We start from the raw sequence: 19,460 nt of genomic DNA, 5'->3' as shown, positions 1-19,460 counted from the left end.
GAATCTCTATTAAACTGGCCGACATCTCGGCTGGACTAGCGCTGGCACTGAGCTTCCTTACTGTCCAATCCAGATTTCACTGGCCATTACATTGAAATTCCTGTTAGAGTTATTTACATATTTCATATGCAACATACAGTCCTACCAGTGTTGGGGAGTAACTAGTATTATACAAGTATTAAGTTAACGTTACTAACTTAAGCACATTGGTTTTTATAGTGTTAAAATAATTAAGTTGCTTTTACATTAACAAGCTCTTTTTAAACTGTGTTTAAAATTCTACATATCTCTGTTGAGCAAATCAAAGGTAATAATCAAACATGTCTTTTGCTTTCAAATAGAGTTAAAACATTTTAGGGAATCTGTCTGTTTGGATGATTAATTTTAATGAACCCGTTATAAAACATTCCCCAATTTTTATGAATCATCATTCAGTTTTCAGGTATTTTACAGTATGTCCTCTTTTCTGTAGCAAATTAAATATTTATCTAAATACTGGTTTAAATACTGAATAAATTTTTAACTCTTTTCAGTTATATGTTGATAACATAATTAAATTATATATTTTTATTATTATATAGTTTAAAGCTGTCAGGCCATTTGCTAATATTGCTCCTTTGTTAATATATAGCTTTTTTGTTAGCAACTTGTGGTGTATCTAAGTACTTTTTCTAAAGAATAGCTAGAATAGAGTAAGAGTTTAACTACCTCAAATTTTGATTAGCTTGTAGAAAAACAATTTTAAAATAACTTCAACAGAGTTATTAAGAACTCACTACATTGAGCTGTATATTGGATGCGTAAAGGACTCTTAGAAATAAAATGTGTGCAATATAAAAAACAAACACTGAATATTCATCATCTGATAAAACAAGCTGCATCCCTGACAAATTAAATATCATTTACAAACACATCTACAACCTGCTACTTCAACTAGAAACCTTACATGGTCATGATTAATGTTGTTTAAGGTACCAAGGCATGAAAAACTCACAAACAACATGACTAACAACTAACTATAAATAACATACAAACAAACATTATAGTTCTTAACACACTGCTAATATATGCATACGATACACATTAAACATACCACAGACCACACCAATAGCAAGCAGTAATCTCAGCTGGGATAAATGATGATTAAACGTTGTGTGATAAATGCAGAATAATACTCTAATGTGATTTGTGGAAACTCCTCCTATGATCATTCATTTGAAAACACTGGAGCCGTGACAAACATCCAGAAGGCTTCACATTAGTCTACATAAAGGGAGTGAGCTGTGTATATAATGCCCGTAATAAAGCTAAATAACAGGGCTCTAATAAGAATCTACCGGCAGCGTTCGGCCCACAGGACTAGAGCTGCATCTCTGCAGCCTCAATAGTCACAAAAACAATATTACATGCACCACCGGGACAACCGTACATCAGAATCAAATATATTATTTGAATACAATATCTGAAACCATGGCTTGTTACCTAAAGCAACACAATTTGATTAGACGAATAACTGAGCGTCAACAGTTGTTTTTTTGTTGTTTTTTGTTCAGTCATATGTAGAAATTCATTTGTTCTCCCAATTTAATTATAATTTAAGCCAAGATCAGAGGGAAAATCAGTGATGCACAGATTAAAACCGTGCCTGGCTACACAAAGTTTATCTTAGGGATGAACTGGTACTAAATAGTGGCAGTCACAAAGTCCCAATGCTTAATCAACAACTGGAGGCTACGCACAGAATTAGATAAATAGTAATTTCCACAGCATGAGTAAAAGGAAGCTAATTAATAAATAAACGTACGCTATTTTCAAATGTCTTGCCTGAAGCCCAATTACTCTGATCCTCCTACCAGTAAATAAAGGTCAAGAAATGATATCCAATTATACCAGAAAAGATAAACTAATATCTCCATGTGTCATTTGGTTATCAGTTAGCAAGCCATTTATAAAAAGATCAGACGCCCGTCTGATGTCAGTTGCATTGCGGGCGAATGCTTTAGTTATGTTACTCTCAGCCATTAACAAAACACACAGACATCTTGAACTCATTATATCATTTAGCTGTTTCTCAGATGAGATATCGCCCGCTCATTGCATGAATCAATAAGCTTGTATAATCCTGGATAAATAAAAAGGAAGTACCTTTTTTGTGAGTACCATCCGATTTGGAGCCTTGTGGGTCTAATGAAAAAAAGATCAGGATTAATAACATGATATTCTAACAGCAAGATTTGTAGCTTTTTTTTTTCTTTGCGGAACCAACAATAGAAAAAAAACAAAAAAACATAAGCAGTACGGCTCACGTATTCTACTTTACACTCGCCAACACTTTGAGCGCTGAAGTGTGTGGTAGGGAATATTGGGTGCTAAGGGCATACTAAAGGCAAGAGCAGGTAAGGAGGGATGCACTTATTCGTCCAAAACTTCAGAGCGGGCAGGACAAGAGGCAAAGCACTGAAATGAAAGAAAGGATGGGGGTTGCAATGCATATCTGGTCACGGAAGGCAGAGGTTAGCAAAATGCACGAAGAGATGCAATACACTAGGAGGGAAAATGCAAAGACTACATGTCAAACTGGCTTCACTTTGAGTTTTACACAAACTGTAAAAAGGATAATTGTTTTCAAGACGTTGTCTTGATCGGTAAATCAAATTGATTTGCCTGGCATTGGGTTGCAGGGCTGTGCAATACAAAAGGAATGGGAACTTACTTTGGGACCACAAAACAGCTCCCCTTTTTTTTTTTCTTTTTTTTTTTTTGCAAAGAGAACCAATTTGGGGCATTTTCCCTAAATGTTCAATCTAGAAGACATACGTCAGGTCAAAGTGTACTATATTCCAGTCAGTTTCCTCAAAACCATACAGAAACTACTACAATAGTGTTTTTCTTGTACAGTTCTGTATGGTAATCACAAGGATAAAGATGCTACTTATAAAACACTACCATGCACATTTGCGACCGTAGATATCGTGTACAGTAATGCGCCACAGCGAATGCAGTTCAATCTGTTCTGTTGAGGCAACAGCACCGTGGGTGGCCGCCATTTGTGTGTTACCCTTAACGCAAATCACTCATCCACTGGATCCTAATTAACATACACAAACATGAAATGTAGACGGGTGATTTAAGGACTTCAAAGTCCTTCCTTACTTCTTCAGCCCAACTGCATGTTCACCAATAACGCAGACATAATCCAGGACTTCCCAATAGGCTTATCCTTTGTGAAAGAGCTACGTTAACCATTCAATTCCCAGTCCCCATGACCCAGTATTGATTCCCATCTAAAGCTCTTAGATAAATGATATAAGCGACAAATATTTTAGAGACGCCCACTTCTTTATCGGGTAGAGAACAGCTGACCCCTGTGCATTTCCATTACCAATTGTACTGAGCTAATATTGAGAGAGCTCAGAAAATAAAAAAAAAGTATTTTAAAAGAAGAAATGTTCTATTCATAGTTTTAATTGAAAACAGATCTGAAAATGAAACCAGCGACGATTACCCTACTATTAAGGCAAGACTTTGTTGCAAAACAATAGATCTACATAATAATCGCATATGCAGTTCTTAGGGGACATGACGTATTAGCCCTAAAGTTAAAGCATGTGATAATATTTAAACAAGTGCCATCAACGTTAAAACGGTAACGCATGCGATCATTTTTTTTTTACAGTTTAACGTTCACTTTTTTTTTAATGCAACAAGAGAACGCTAGTCAGTATCAGCGTGCCATAAACGAGTTCTCTTTCGCTTTGAATGAACAATAACACACAATTATGCTCAAATTTTCGTGTTCTCATAAGAGCAGTCTTAAATAAGTTGAATAAAGTCTTAAATGAACGTAAAGACTTGTGAGAAACTGGGACGCGTGTGAGATCCGCGTCATATGCAGCAGCGTCAGATCTTAAAATGACAGCAGTCACTAAAACTGTCTGTCATTAATGTTAATAAAAGAACAAATGTAACAGTTACTCACCAAGTACCAATTATTCAATGCAAATTACGTACTGGATTATTAAATTCAATTTGATGCGATTTTACTATTAATTAAATTGCATAAATCTTAAAAAGGCTTACATTTTTTGTGTAAGCTCCGCCCACAAAACGTCATCGCTGTTTGCAAACACCCAAACGGTCTCTTGCAAAGGCCAATCTCAATCTAACCATCTTGCACTGTAAACATTTTTTTTTATTGATATTGAATATGTTCTACAAGCAAATGTCTACTTGAAAATTTCAGAATGTCAATGTTACTTGATGTTTTTTTGCAATTATTTGTCAAAAGTTCTAGCAATTTCTGAGTGAAAATTGTTTCAAAGTAAACCCTACACCATTCCCCCCCCCCCCAGTCTGCAGACAGTGATAAATCGCTCTGGAGTTGCACCCTCAAGTTCAAATGCGAGTAACAGAAGTTTTAAAATTACATTTCCATGGATGATTGTCTCTGCAGCCCTGTGAGAACTGGAACAATTTGTAGGCGATGAGCTAAAACGTGTATGAAAAATTAAAATCACATCTAACCTTGCTCTATCTCGGTGTCATTTGATTGTTCTGTTGTGATGTTTCTTGAGGCCCGCAGCCCCCCTCACAGACGCATTGCCTTCTCTCTCTACCCGCGAGATAAAAACGCAATTATCTAGCGCGATCCTGAGACGCTTCGTTACCCCCATGGTGGAAATACAGTTCATAGCATCTCTGAAAGCTTGCTTGATGTTACAAAATCATTTATAGCCATCTCTTAAAGCAGATACACACATTCTGCTGGGAATGCTGCAGCTCTCTGCAGATAACTTATCCGTTAGCTTAAAAAAAAAAATCACATAAGAAACAGTCTTGATCCGGATTTCACTCATTTGTCATCATTTAAACCGAGTGAAAAGCATCAGTAGGTTCACCATTGCCGTTTGTATGTGAACGCTGCACCCCGACTCATTAGAGAATTCCCATTAATCCTATTAAAGTCCCATTAAGCATGTGCTGATGGCACCAAATTAACATCAAGCTCCACCAGCTACTAAAGCTTCAGTTCTGCACTTTACATGAATGAGGAGGAGATGCAAAGAGGTAACAGACACATACAGGACATCCAAAAAGAAAAACAAAAAAGCAATCAGTAAATATACCGCAGCAGACTGTATATTTACAAAATGTTCACTTGTCTCATCGAACCCATTCAGAAGCAAAGCGACATATAATCAAGAAAGTATTGCACTGATCATGACTATAATGCATCGTGGCAGCTGGTTTGGAACGGGACGGGAGGGAGACTGTTGGTGTGCGGGATGGCGCAAGCAGCCGATGATTGTGCTATTTGGGCGGAATCTGTAGCACCTCGTGGCTGTCGGCCTCGTAGCTCCTCGCTGTGACTGATGAGAAGGGACAAGGTTAACGTGGGTACGGGAGACGCAGCTGCATTCCAAAGCATTCATCACTAGCGGCCGCAGATTACAGCTCAAGCTAGCGGACCAACTGTCCCCGCTCCTCTCAGGTTCACACGTCCCCCAATTTGTTTAACACAGCACTTTGATCTGTCAGTGAGCGCTAAGATATGGTCTATTCCAGAAAAACTGAGGCTTAAGGCTAAAGTGTGTAATATCTGTGGTACCAAACGGATTATTTTTTATAGTTTTCAAACTGGTTTCTCCCCTGTTCACCGTTGGTCAGCTAGACAGATAGCACCGCCTCAAGGTTGAGTCAATGCCGCTGTGCTGAGCTGGTCAGGATGCTCTTTCTGATACACATTTTGGGGAAATGCATAAGAAAATGGCAATGGCAAAGAAACACTTACCAATAAGGTAAACTAGTTAACATCAGTTAATACATTAGGTATCATGAACTAAAAAAAAAAGATATACACACACATATATTATATATTTAAAAAGAAAAATATGCCTAACTAATAATTATCGTACAATACGCAACCGTTCAAAAGTTAGATTTTTTATTAATAATTTGAGTGACAGAAAAAACATTTATAATGTTACAAAAGCTTTCTATTTCAAATAAATGCTGTTCTTTTGAATGTTCTATTAATAAAAGAATCCTGAAAAGTGTTTCATGGTTTCCACCAAAAAAAAAATGAAAATAATAAGCAGCACATCCATTTTCAAGATAATAAGAAACGATTTCTGAAGGATCAAGTGACACTGAAGACTGGGATAATGATGCTGAAAATTCAGCTTATGCCATCGCAGGAGTAAATTACATTTTAAAACGCATTAACATAGTAGACAGTTACTTTAAATTGTAATAAAATACACAAAATATATAAAAACATTAATATTGTGAAATATTGATAGTACAGCCTTGGTGAGCATAAGAGACTCCTTTCCAAAACATTAAAAAACGAAACATTTGAACAGTAGTGTAAATACTCATTCATTGTAAATTCATATTCAGTCGTAATATGTTAATTTTAAGTTTTACATTAAATTTTATGTTAGAAATGCAAATGTAAAAATTAACATGAACAAATTAATAAATGCATTGATAGTTCATGACATTTAATGCATTAATAATAAACTGAACCTTGTTGGATAGGGTTACCAAAAATTAAACACTTCAGCCTTAATAAAATAAAATCTTACATTATTCATTGACTGAAAATGTACATGTGAAAGATTATGATGTGAAAATATATCTATCCTGGTCCTAGCTGCATGGGGTGCCCCAAATGTGCCAGACTATGATCTTTCCATTTCAAATGGTCCCGGCTAAATCAGTTGGAAGGATTTCCCACTGTGAGTCCCAGTCATGATCAGTGTAATTTATTCTCATGCCAGCACATTCGTTGCTTCAGGCAATTCTTATCTTTTTCCTTCCTTTTTTCACTATTGCTGTACGACCAAATTTGCAGGAGAGGCAGTAATCAGAGGAGGTGAACTCCTCCTCCTCCTCACCATGAGCCGGAAAAAAATGTCTTCTCACATCAGATGCTGTTTACGTAGGAGCCTAGGACCCTTGAAACGTTCTCTCTCGGCTTTTCCTTCAGAAACGTATCAAGATATGCTGTCAGGCTGCCTGCTATCTGAATTTTAGGGAATGCGTTCTACAGTGGAGCACAAAAAACTGTCGGAGGACGCGCGAGCTTCCGGCTCAGAGTGCAGTTACACGCTTGACCTGACAGCCGTGACGAACCTTTGTATTTCATAATGTCTGGTCTGGTCATGTGACCATGGGACCCATGTGCCCTCATAAAATGAAGTGAATGAATTACATAATGAAATCACGAATGAGCGCCAGTGCTTATTCAGACAGCGGATATCAACTGCCATTGTAACTTTTGTTATATGTATATATATATATATATATATATATATATATATATATATAATGTTAATATAATAATTAATTAATTAATTGGATTTCAGACAATCAGGGTTTAAATTACACATTGAAACCATTAAGGCAATGTGGAGTTTATGATGTTGAGAATATTTGCTACTTCTGGGTAAATTTAAGAGAGAAAACAATCAACCGACGCCATTCAGGTTGCAGCAAAACTCAGCAAACAGCAACATTGAAGATGTCAGACTTCATTCACCACATCACAGCACTGACTGTCAACAAAAATAAATAAATAAATAAATAAATAAAAGCGAGAAATTCGTTGCCACAAGCAAGGTTAAGATGCAAGGCCACTCAAAATCAGACGGTGACCCTCTGCCATTTAAGCGTTCAAGCAGGTTTAACAGTCTGGACAAAGTCCCAGCATACATTACTGTAATGTTCCTATCATTCAGTAAGGGTTTTACCTACCTATATTTTCAAAGGAAGAGTGAGATTGTACATATACAGAATGCACACATTTTATTCAGTTTTTTTACTCTTTAAAATATCATTTAGCAAAGAATCTGCATTACATGAAACATATCTTGGTCAAAAGAGAACACTTTATAATATCTTTCATTAATCAATAATTAAACTTTACATAAAGCTTAAAAGATTAGCAGATCATATTTCAATGTATACAATAATGATTTGTTAAGCAAAGCATTATATAATTTAATAGTTTGCTAAATTTATTAGAAACTGTGCATGCAAGATATCAAACAACTGATACATTTGGCACTATAAACAATATGCACTCAAACAGGTTAATATTTGAATTGATTTGAATATATACAAAATATATACACACAATACATAAGAAGTGAAAATATACACTTTCTTTAATCAGCTGCTGCACATAATATACACTACATTATAGTGCAGTAGTCACTATAAATGCAGAAAAAAATTGTAAGAGAAAGAAATACATAGCTTTTAATCTTGCATCGGTGTTTATGTGTACACAAAATTGTCACAAATATATTATTTTGTTTGTATTTTGTAATTAATATATGTATTAAAAGACAGGGTATTGCTTTTAACACAGCTAAACACCTTTTGGAAAAAAAATGATATTTCCAAGAATAGCTAAGAAACAGGCAGACTGTGATTTGCAGTGATTTATAAATATATTGTTGAATATAAGGAAACCTCTGACATGTATCTTGCAGTGGCTATTACTAACATTGCCAGAACACGTCACAAAATAATATATAGGATACCGAGTCTCACCACAGACATTCCCTCAGGATAATGATTCGAGATCATGGAACAGGAACAGCAATGTAGCCAAAAGCTTTCTTAATAGAACTACTGTACAGGTAATTCAGGAAGTATCCATCCTATATAATCTATCCTAAACAGTATCTCTCATGCACTGAGATATATAGCAGGCTGCCATTCTATTATTATTCAAAAAATCTTAAAATAATAATTTACATTTTGAGTATCAGGTTTGGATGCAATATGCTTTGAAATCAGAATCTGAAAATCCTTTGAACATGTTGGATTATTATAACAATACATCCCTTGTTTCCATTTACAGACAAATAATCCATAAGCATTTATCGTATATATTCTTGCATAAAATTTCCTACTCTTTAACCATTTTAAAATACCGCTTGGCTACATTCCTGTGACATCCAGCAGTGTCTTGGTGGATACACCTACCTTTGAAATTAGGTCTGATTCTTGCATCATAACCGGACACTTTTCCCATAAGCTTGTCCAGGAATTCTGACGGGGGCATGGGGGAGGCAGCTTTCCGAGCCGCTGCTTGTTGGGACGCTGCCAAGCTGTGGAATGGGAGAAAGACATGTGCGTTAAAGAACAGAGGAGGACAGGCAATGCATTATGATAGATATAAAGTGATATGAAACAATTGACAAGCTTTGGGTTTAAATCTCCAGAGCTGAAGCTTATTCACTTTAAACCATAAGAGAATCCATGAAAAAGCTAAATGAACATGGAAATGAATGGAGACCCTCGTCATACAGGAGTGTCCGTGTCTTCATTAGCATTGAAACCCATTAGAGCTTAATAAGTGATAACAGGGTGCATGTCTATCCCTTTGAAACCTCAGTGTAACCCGCCCACTGAATTTACACTAAAAGTCAGGTCACTAACTGGCTTGCGAGTCACATGATAACTTATCCCACTGGATTTTTAGCCTAAGACCACTTTTAGTGCTGATTAGTCACATTTTAACTGCTTCCAAAGGGCTCTTTATCTGCCCTACATTTAATTGCCAAGTCTCTGTGTTACATGTTGGACTTTAATATCTATTGACTTACATAGGCTACCTGATTACTGAAAACTAACAGGAACAATGGACTTTTTTTCATATACAGCATCAGTGTGTCTGACAAAAATGGAGGATAATAATCATAAAAGAGCCTGTGGTATATTGATTTCACCTAAGTCCTTGAGACATGGTCCTGTTCTTGCCAATTTCATGGGTCTTTCTTTGAAGGGAATTGCTCTATTTTCTTAACCAGCCACTGAATCCTGTCTAACTGTTTCGGCAGCATATCCATTATTCTTTCATGTCCATTGACTTTCTGCGTCACCACTTATCCTTTTTATTTTCGAAATAAGCAAAAGTCAGGCTTTTTCCATTCCGCACATCATTATTCTTTCTGCTCATTAACATTTACTGGTGTTGGGCAACTATTAAAATGGAGAAGTGTATGGCATTTAAATGTGAGTACGTCATAGAGAGTATTCTGGGAAATGCGGCTCAACATATCTCTTTTAAATCTAAACATAATGTGTGATCGGTCTTAAGAACACCTTAACAAAAGACTGTTAATCACTTTTAATTAAACTCTTTCATTTTAACACACGCTGAATGGTTCAAAATGAACAGCATAAGAAAAAAGTGTCAGTAAAGATCCAAAAGCTCAACTCTGTAGATACAGGTGCAGAAAATTAATTAATTAATACATTCAAATGAAACATAAACTGATAGTAAAGACTTATACATTGTTACAAAAGATTTCTATTTTAAATAAGTGCTGTTCTTTTGAACTTTCATTTCTTCAAAAAAAGGTATAATGGTTCCCAGAAAAATATTAAGTTGCTAACAAAACTGTTTTCGACATTGATGAAAATAATAAATGCGTCTTGAGCGTCAAATCAGCACATTAGAATGATTTCTGAAGGATCATGTGACACTGAAAACTGGAGTAATGATGCTGATAATTCAGCTTTACCATCACAGGAATAAATGAGAAAACCAGAAAAAATAAATTGTAAGTTTTAACATGTACTGTATTTATGATAAAATAAATGCAGCCTTAGTGTGTGTGTGTTTTGGGGGGACTGCTAAACCCTATATTATGGGGTCAAAATATACACACAAAGACGGCAATATCCAAAATCCCTGTCCTTGTGGGAACATGTTTTGGTCCCCATGGGAAAACAGCTTAACTGATGATTTTTCAAAATGTAAAAACGCAGAACGTTTTCTGTGATGGATGGGTTTTGGGCTATTAGTATAAGGGGAGAGAAGATACAGTTTGTACAGTACAGAAATCATTGTGTCTATTATGTCTAAAGTCCCCATAAAACATGAAAACACAACATGTGTGTGTGTATCAAGGGCACAGAATTTAGTATGGACGCTTGGGACATGCCCCCATCAATATTCAGCGACACTGAATTGTCCCTAACAATAATGTTGATCCAAAAAATTTAAGTAGACCATACATGACAGCAATGAAATAAGTACATTGTATTTACCTATGTCATTAATTTTATGTGATGGGGTTGAGTTGTTAAGCTTGACAGTACCCTCCCTGACTATAATAGGCCTCAAAAATATGAATAGAAATGATGAAACTACTTACCATCTTCTATACCAATGTTAAAGAGACCTGAATGATGTCATTCAGACATTCTTTTCTTTATAAAATAGCTTTCGTTTTTTTGTTTTTTCACAAGAAAATAAAACAAATACTTACAATATTGCCAAAAATTATAGACACTATGCACATTTTGTTAAATATTTAGGGAAATATTTGTTAAATAAGTACAAATTCAGTGAAGTGCCTTAGGGACATGACAAAATGCTTAGAGTAAGATAGAAATAAGACATTATGATAAAAATCATTTAAACGCAATGATTATTTTTATTAATTATAATGGACATACCAAAATATTGTGAAAAGCTTTTTTTTTCATTTTGGTTTAAAAAGTCGAAGGGACTGAAATATTACAGAATCCCAGGAATGAATTATATAGGCTATATATATATATATAGCCTATAATATAATATAATATATATATTTAGTGTGTGTGTATCATTCCGTTGTGAGAAACACATTGTGAGAAACATTTGTGTTTTATGTAAAATTTTGCAATGCAAGCATAATGAGATTAGTCATGGCATGCCAGATTATTGAGTCTCTTCCAGAGCTACTCTCTGACTATAGGCTCTTTACATGAACACAACATCGAAAGAATCTTGGTGACAGTGTGAAATCTGAGGATACAGTCTCTATTAGTTTTGGTTCCCTGCATATCAATCTCATTGTAACCAGTAGCTGACAAAAATGGAGTAAGCTGGAAATGTAGTGTGAGTTTTAAAAGTAGGGTAGTCATTTTTTTTATAAACACTTTTTGTTATACTGGTTGAAATTCTCTTCACATCCTGATAGCAATCAATAATAGAAGTGGTCTAAATATTTAACAACACGTACCTACATATCTTCTGTGGAAGTCTCAGGTAGGGCTGGGCGATATGGCCTAAAAAAATATCTTTACGATTTAAATCCCAAAAAAAATCTCTCACCTAATGCTGTAAACATAGAGAGCCATGTCAGCTGGTATTTTTATTAAAGGTTTAAAATAACATCTTAAATTAAATAGAATGCGTTTTTATAATAACGACGTTATAATATTTTAATTATATAGGTAAAAATATAATAAACATGTAATGTAGTTATATTCAGTAAAATACTCCTTTCGATAGCAATTTTTTTAAAGTCCAACTAACGTGCTCTGGTTATTAAATGGAGGTAAATGTAACCTTACGTGACATTGTTCTCCAGCTGTTTTATGGACCTCTTTCCGCGGTTGAGAAACACTGATCGATCGATTTTATTACATTTCGGTAAGTTGAACTGTATCTTTCAAATGACCTATTGATCATTCGTGTTTATTAACTAGTAGTAATGAGTAACGGATGATCGGTTCACGTGCCGCTTGAACTGAGACCTGTCAGCGATCTGTCACGTCACATTTACAAGCGCCAAAACGGTGTTTATTGTTTGAATTTCATAATTAAATTGACACAATCTGAGAGCTGAGGATTTGTTTCATATCAATAGTAACCTTCTCTGTCTAGTCTGTCAGTGTCAGTGTCCTCTTTGCTTTGCGATTTTTCTCTGCGTGAGAAAATGGATGTGTGGCGAAAATGTTTTTGGCGGGTGTGCTTGTGCTGCCGCGGTCTTGTTCATTTGCCATGTCGTTTGTGTATCTCTATGGCAAACGCTGAGCCCGTTCGGAACTACGGCGGATGTTAAAGAGAAAAATGTTTTTTAATTCAAACAAGTCGACGTAAACTACACATTCGAGTTAATCGATAAAATCGATTTATCGCCCAGCCCTGGTCTCAGAACAGAAAAATATTCGTCCAATCATTGCACTCGGCCCGAATGCAATAATAGGATGTCCTACCAGCCTATCAGTGTGTGTTTCCATACCTCCGCACACCCTGCTCACACAAATATCACATGTCATTGGAGTGTTTAATGAGGCTATGCAGAGTCACCGAGCGCCAAAAACAAACAGCAGTCGCCTTTTACAGTTCTTCCTGAACCAAAACAAAGAGCTTATGCTGCGTTCACGCCAGCGTGGGAATTATACCGCGGCCACGGCCGCCGTTGCCCTACACTTTGGCCTTCATGCCGTTAAAAAAAAAATCATCGTACGGCAACAGTGGCCTGTGTGCCCTGTCCAAGTTCCATGTATAAAGCGCAAATGCGTCGATGTAATCATTATGAGCGCTGTATACTGATGTGCTGTGTTTTCAATTCATACCAGCAGCCTGAGGGCGCTCTACTGAACATTATAGTCCATATTTAAAACACATGAAGAAGAGCGTTCGACAATGCAGGAAATCGCAAATCCCGACCACAAACAGAGCTAACAGATCGCTGTAACATGCAGATTATGTCGTTTTGAAGATAATAAACATTTTTGCAATGATATTTGACTTACCTGTGTTCTTCGAGCCATGTCAGGCATTTTCATAATAATAGATTATGTATAATGTTATGCTATTCAATAGACTTTATCATTGTTGCTTTATACATAAAATATTATATTTTCTGTCTGATTTTTTTTTTTTATCCGAAGCCAAATCAGATCACAGAAGGTTATTTAGAACACTCGACTTGAGTTATAAAGTAAGTTTGGAGCACAAACATGGTTTTAATCTCATAAATTGTCGTGTATTGATGGTGTGCTAAGCTAATAAATAAAGTCATATGACATGATCTTGAAAAACATTTACCTAAATACAGAGTTTTACACATCATCTTCAGATTTTAACTATAACATGACCAGACATGTGGCTTTAGCTGCAGTGCATTTCTAGATTGATACAATGCCAACTTTTTTTCATAAAAAAAATTCTCATAACTTAATTTTTTTTTAAATCTATTTATAACTATTTTTTTCATTATGACAATAATTCATTCTACATTTACAATAAACTACCAGGTGTCAGCTTTCAAATGAGATCATACTTGTGCTTTTAGTATAAAGGGTTCATGAACTGTATCTGTTTCAGTTTGGGTATGCCATTTCTGGGTATTTTTTTAAAAGTGGGGTTGCAGCTTAACAAGTTGTAGTTGGAAACAGAGACCTCTTTCAATACATTCAAGGGTTGCTGAATTTGACAAGCCCTGATCTCAAGCTGAATTTTCTTATTTGTACAATCGTATAGGTCTCCATAGACAATACATTGCAGACCAGCACATGTGCATTTCCCGGTGCAATTGTGTTTTTGTAAATTGCACAGTTTGATTTCTCTGAATCCATTGCAGTAAGGTCAGTGAGGCTCACCATGATGCACAGGGAATTACCATGTTATGGTATCAATCTGAATGGGAAAACCATCGAATTGTACTCAATGGCCTTTGTGCCCTGTCATATGGCCTTGGTGCCCCAAAAAAAGAAAAGAAAAGGTGGAGTTCAAATGGCCTTGCCCCTAAAATTACATAATTCCCACCCGGGTTCACGCCATGTCATAACTGTAAATTTCAAGATGGCAACCCGTGACGTTCTACTCAGAGCGGTTCACGTCCTCAGACTCAAATGTATGCGTTTCTCTGACATCACTATCAACGCTGAAATAAATCTGCAGCAGTCAGGTGGTACAAATAAGAGCTCTGTAAGTTGTTTACATTGCTTAATATTGTAATTTTATGTGCTTTGAGACATGAGGTAATTTAACGCCGTCTCTCATGACGCTTTGCAAACTTTGCTGTGTTCGTTCCTGTGTTTTGAAGGAGGCGTGGCTTTGGAGACGCTCTGGGATCTTATGATTTTAAAGCTAGCTTGCTATTGCTAGCCTCTCCAAAATTGCCTACCCTACCTTTAAACTGCATCTTTAGTAATTAATGGTTTCAATGATCAAGGCAGCTCTGAACAAATGAACCTTGATCGATGCTGGCCATGGCAGTGGAGAGGGCCTGATCCTTCTGCTGATGCAGCAGGAACCAAACCAGAGCCTCCTTCCAGAAAATATATGCAAACAACACAGAGACCTGCATACTTTAATGTGAGGATCCAATCATTAGCCCTAAGTGTAGCTCATTATGTTCTTAGGACCACTGATGAACACAATCCTTATTGATCTTGTAACACTCAAGAAATCAAAGGCCTCTCTGGCACCAAGATGGCATTTCTTCAAGCTGATCTCAATTTATCAATGCGGTTACTGAAGGACAGAAGAGAACATGTCAGAATAAACCCCAAATTACTTGATCTTCAAATCATTCATTTTAACACAGAACTCAATAAATAAAAACCTCTCAGATAGAAAGAAAGGTGGTGGATCCAAAATCAAAATGAGTATTGCTAGTGATGGGTCAGTGCTATTTGTGGTACAATCCGGTCTTTGATTATTAATGACGCATTATGAGTTAGGAATGATCCTTTCTATAAAAAAAATAACAGTTAAAATGAATTTATTTATAGCTTTTTTTCTTTAGATATTGAACAAGCCGTCCTTCCCCTCATTTCCCTCCACTTTGAGTGGAAAGATTAGATGTAAAAAAGCTCTACAGTGGAGCACGAAATTGAGAGCATATATGTATCCGCTGCAGTCACTACCTGTGCATATACAATAACCAGAGAGACCGAAACTAAACTCTGATTCCAATCTCTATAAGTAGATATTAACCCTTGAGGCAAGTGCAATTTTTGTTCATAGTTTTTATCATTGAGCCAAGCAGCAATTTAACAGAAATAGGGATACACGTTAATATCAAACAGCAATGCAACTACACTTTCAAAGAGGATCTTCATGCAAACCAGCACAGAGATTACATTGTTTAAAATTTATTAAATAAAAAATTGGCCTGATGGAACAGAGGGACACTGGCATTGACACAGCACTACAAAAATAAGTCCTTGCTTTGTTTCATTTTATTTTTTCTGACTCTTCTTGAACAAATCCTGCAAACAAAGCGTTTATTTTTATGGTTGGGTTTTGATGACATGCAGTACATCTTTGATGAGTAACAAACTCAAAAATAAAGTTAGTCAACCCAAAACCAAAAGTTTATCTTGTAAATTGTTTCTTAAGTTCTTTTAGAATATTGTTTATATTTTAGAGTCATATCATTAGAATGTTTGTTTCCTCAAATGTTCGATAGTTATGTCGCACTCTCCAAATTTTGAGTATTTAATTTTGTAATATGTTGCTTTCGTTGGGTTAAATTAATGTTTATTGAGTCGTAATAAATAATGTTTCTGTTAATTTAGATGTAGTGTTTCTACACTGTAAATGATATGGTAATGCACACAATAATTGGATTGGCTTAACACAGCATTACCTGCATATTGTATTGTGATGGTGTGATGACATAACATCATAACTGCTTCATACATGTATTTTAATAGCTATGCCTCTGCTTCTCCAGTGACATGCACACAGCAGTCTCTCACGTGACAATCCTTGCTTGGAAAACGTGCAAGCTAATTTGGAAATCAATTAGAGAGATGCAATTCATAGAGCAAATGGCATTAGCATTGATAGAGTGATCAATGTGTAGTAATAAGTCTGCATGTGAAACGAGGTTGGAGTGTAGGCTGAAACTAGGAGAAAGATATCAATTAACAGCCTCTGCAAAAGTTCAGCAGCAAGAGCTGAGACTGCAATATCCTGATTCTAGTTCATTAACTAAACGCTGCCCATAGAATGAAAAATAATTACTGCAAACCACCAACCAGATAAGGTGAATACGTTCATGATATTGTAATAGAGGATTCTTACGTTTGAGATCATCAGTGTTCTGATAGAAAAATGTGGAGCTTTAAATATATGAGCTTGAAATAGATTGCATCTGTAACATTAAATATTCATTTTTTAATTAAACAGTAAACTGAATAAATGTGCATACACATGGCGGCATAAGGGTGGTGTAAGTGTTTAATAGGCCTATACTTTGTCATAAAACTGCACTGTATAACAACAGACCCGGTTGATGGATGGATGGATGGATGGATGGATGGAATAATTACATAGTCAATCACAACACATTTGTCATAATATATATCATTCCCTAGTTTGGGAATTATTAGCTTTAGGGACTTTTTATCTCGGGAAAGTTGTTAAATAAAACTCACACACTGATTTATTTTAGGTAGTTTGTTGCCTTCATGTGCCTGTTGATAACTTTCCATTCATCAAATGACCACTAGTAAACGCTATTTAGCCTGGTTTTATGAATCCTTGCCATTTCTGACTTGGATGACTGAATGACACGGAATTATGATTTAGCTTATTTTTTTAATTAGCAAACATGAGATTACAACAGATGAACTAACAGACCAACGACTCAATCATCGATACGACGATTTTGTATTTTGTTGTTGTTGTTGTTGCATTTTTATAAATAGGGTACACAATTCTCAGCAAAAGTAAAGAAACCACCTCGATAGAAAACAAGAAAATAGCCTGTTTGAGTAAAAAGCACTCTCGCATCAAAACAGCGCGATTTACGTACCTGAAAAATACAATAGTTTCCCACAAATAAATCCCGAGTGCGAACATTGTGTCAGGTTGGAGATGAGTAGATGTGGTAACAGCTCAGAGCACCATACAATTCCTTCTTCTCTCACTTCTGAGGTTTACAATTCGTCCTTTGCTTGTTTCAGATTCCCAAAAAGGCCAAACAAATCTCAAGAGCATACAGACGAGCTGGTCATTTTCCCGACAGCGGCTGTGTAGGTGAAGCGGAGCTCCTGTTTCATACGGGTTGCGGAATTTCAGGTGGAAGCAGCGCTGTGGAAAAAACTCGATGAGATAAATTCAGATGTTCATTCCGGACGATCCATAGCAGCATTAGATGCGTAGTCGCCGAGGATATCTAAAGACGCTCCATCGCAAACATTTAAAACAAACGAAACTACACACTAAATCTCCTCACAGTGCTGGAATGCCACCAAAGTCATTGGGAAAATATACATACGCGACTGCTCTTTTCCTCCACGCTTCTTTTTGCATGCATCCCAGTGAATAAATGTGTCGCTTTCGAGCCACACGTTAGTTTTTGCTACCTCTGGCTGAGGTAGTCTGCTTTAGTACGTACTTGTTTCCCTGGGATGAATTGTTAGTGCTGCATGAAGCTACTTCCATTGTCTGGTCCAGTTAAGAGACGCTGCTCATTTTTTTGTTTCAATGTTTTTCTTGAATCCTCGTCAGAAAAGCCCAAAAGCGGTTATTTCTGCACATAGGGTCTGTTCCATCGCTCAGAAGCCCCCCAGCCCCACAGTATTTCTTGCTGCAGTCATTTACTAAACTCAAAAAGCACCTCACACACTCTCAACACACGCCCACATGCTGCTGTCATTGGTCTGAATGGCACTCCAGACAAATGCCTCCTCCACGGATTGGAGATGGGCATTTATTGCCATATGTTGGACTTCGAGGGCTACGCTGTTTTTGGGCCAATTATTATTATTTTTTGTATGGCACAGTTTTCAGAAACATGCTACAAAAAGACATTGAATGGTAGAGAGCTGCAGTGCATATAATTCCGTTCAAGCCACTGGGGTATTTCTGACCAACCAGCTTTGATAACTGTGTTTATTCGATTGTCGAGGAGATACTGTAGCTACCCAAAAAAGAAAGTTTTTTTTTTTTTTTTACACAATTGCTACTTGGTCCTTAAAGGTAACACTTTGGAATAGGTTTTCATTTGTTAAATTGACTCTAGTCAAAGGGATAGCTCACCCATAAATGTGATTCTGTCATCATTTACTCACCAACAAGTTGTTCCAAACCAAAAATGTTTTTTCTTCTGCTTAACACAAAAGAAGATATGTTGAAGAATATGTGACCAAACAATGGTGGGGCACCTCTGACTTACATAGTATAGAAAAGAAAAAAACGGAAGTCAATGATGCCCCACAACTGTTTGGCTACAAATATTCTTAAAAATATCTTCTTTTGTGTTCAGCAGACAAAAGAAATTCATACAGGTTTGGAACAACTTGAGGGTGAGTAAATTATGACAGAATTTTATGATCCAATCCCTTAAACATGAAGCAATACTTCTACATTATGAACATCATTATGCATTCCTTAACCACAGTTGCCCATAAAAAAGATGTATTTAATTCACCTTGTGTATGGTATTTTGTCTCAGACAATATAAGTTGTCACAATGAAATCATCAATTAAATAGCATAGTATAGGTTTTTTTAGAAATTTTTAAATAAAACAAGTTATAAAACAAAAAGTGTGAAGAAATGTGGTAGCCTATGAATACACAAAAATATAGTTTTCTCCAACTTGTATTTTAAACACAACTTGCCCTGAATGCACTGAAACTTTTTATGTTCAAATATACCTTTATCGAATCGTCCTATTGGTTACTCTTTATTTC

At 36.1% G+C, this 19,460-nt stretch overlaps 1 protein-coding gene across 2 annotated transcripts in view; it reads right to left on the bottom strand.

Annotated features, from left to right (window-relative positions):
• glra1 (glycine receptor, alpha 1) overlaps window positions 1-18,366 on the bottom strand; it is a 55,405-nt gene extending 37,039 nt beyond the window's left edge. The window contains exons 1-4 of one of the 2 annotated variants that reach the window (XM_077235953.1): window positions 18,042-18,366; window positions 17,577-17,854; window positions 9,004-9,128; window positions 2,146-2,184 (exon numbers count right to left, since the gene is read on the bottom strand). In XM_077235953.1, coding sequence (XP_077092068.1) covers window positions 2,146-2,184; window positions 9,004-9,128; window positions 17,577-17,623 — 211 coding nt within the window. In that variant the 5' untranslated portion in view covers window positions 17,624-17,854; window positions 18,042-18,366. Of the gene's footprint in view, window positions 1-2,145; window positions 2,185-9,003; window positions 9,129-17,576 lie in introns of both variants that reach the window. The other variant, XM_077235954.1, reaches the window with a different exon arrangement.
• Window positions 18,367-19,460: the final 1,094 nt, after the last annotated feature.

This window comes from Siphateles boraxobius, unplaced genomic scaffold (assembly GCF_051911475.1).
Source record: "Siphateles boraxobius isolate OS27281-9 unplaced genomic scaffold, OSU_SipBor_1 2, whole genome shotgun sequence".
Taxonomy (NCBI): domain Eukaryota; kingdom Metazoa; phylum Chordata; class Actinopteri; order Cypriniformes; family Leuciscidae; genus Siphateles; species Siphateles boraxobius.
This window is presented reverse-complemented; position numbering and strand designations above follow the sequence as displayed.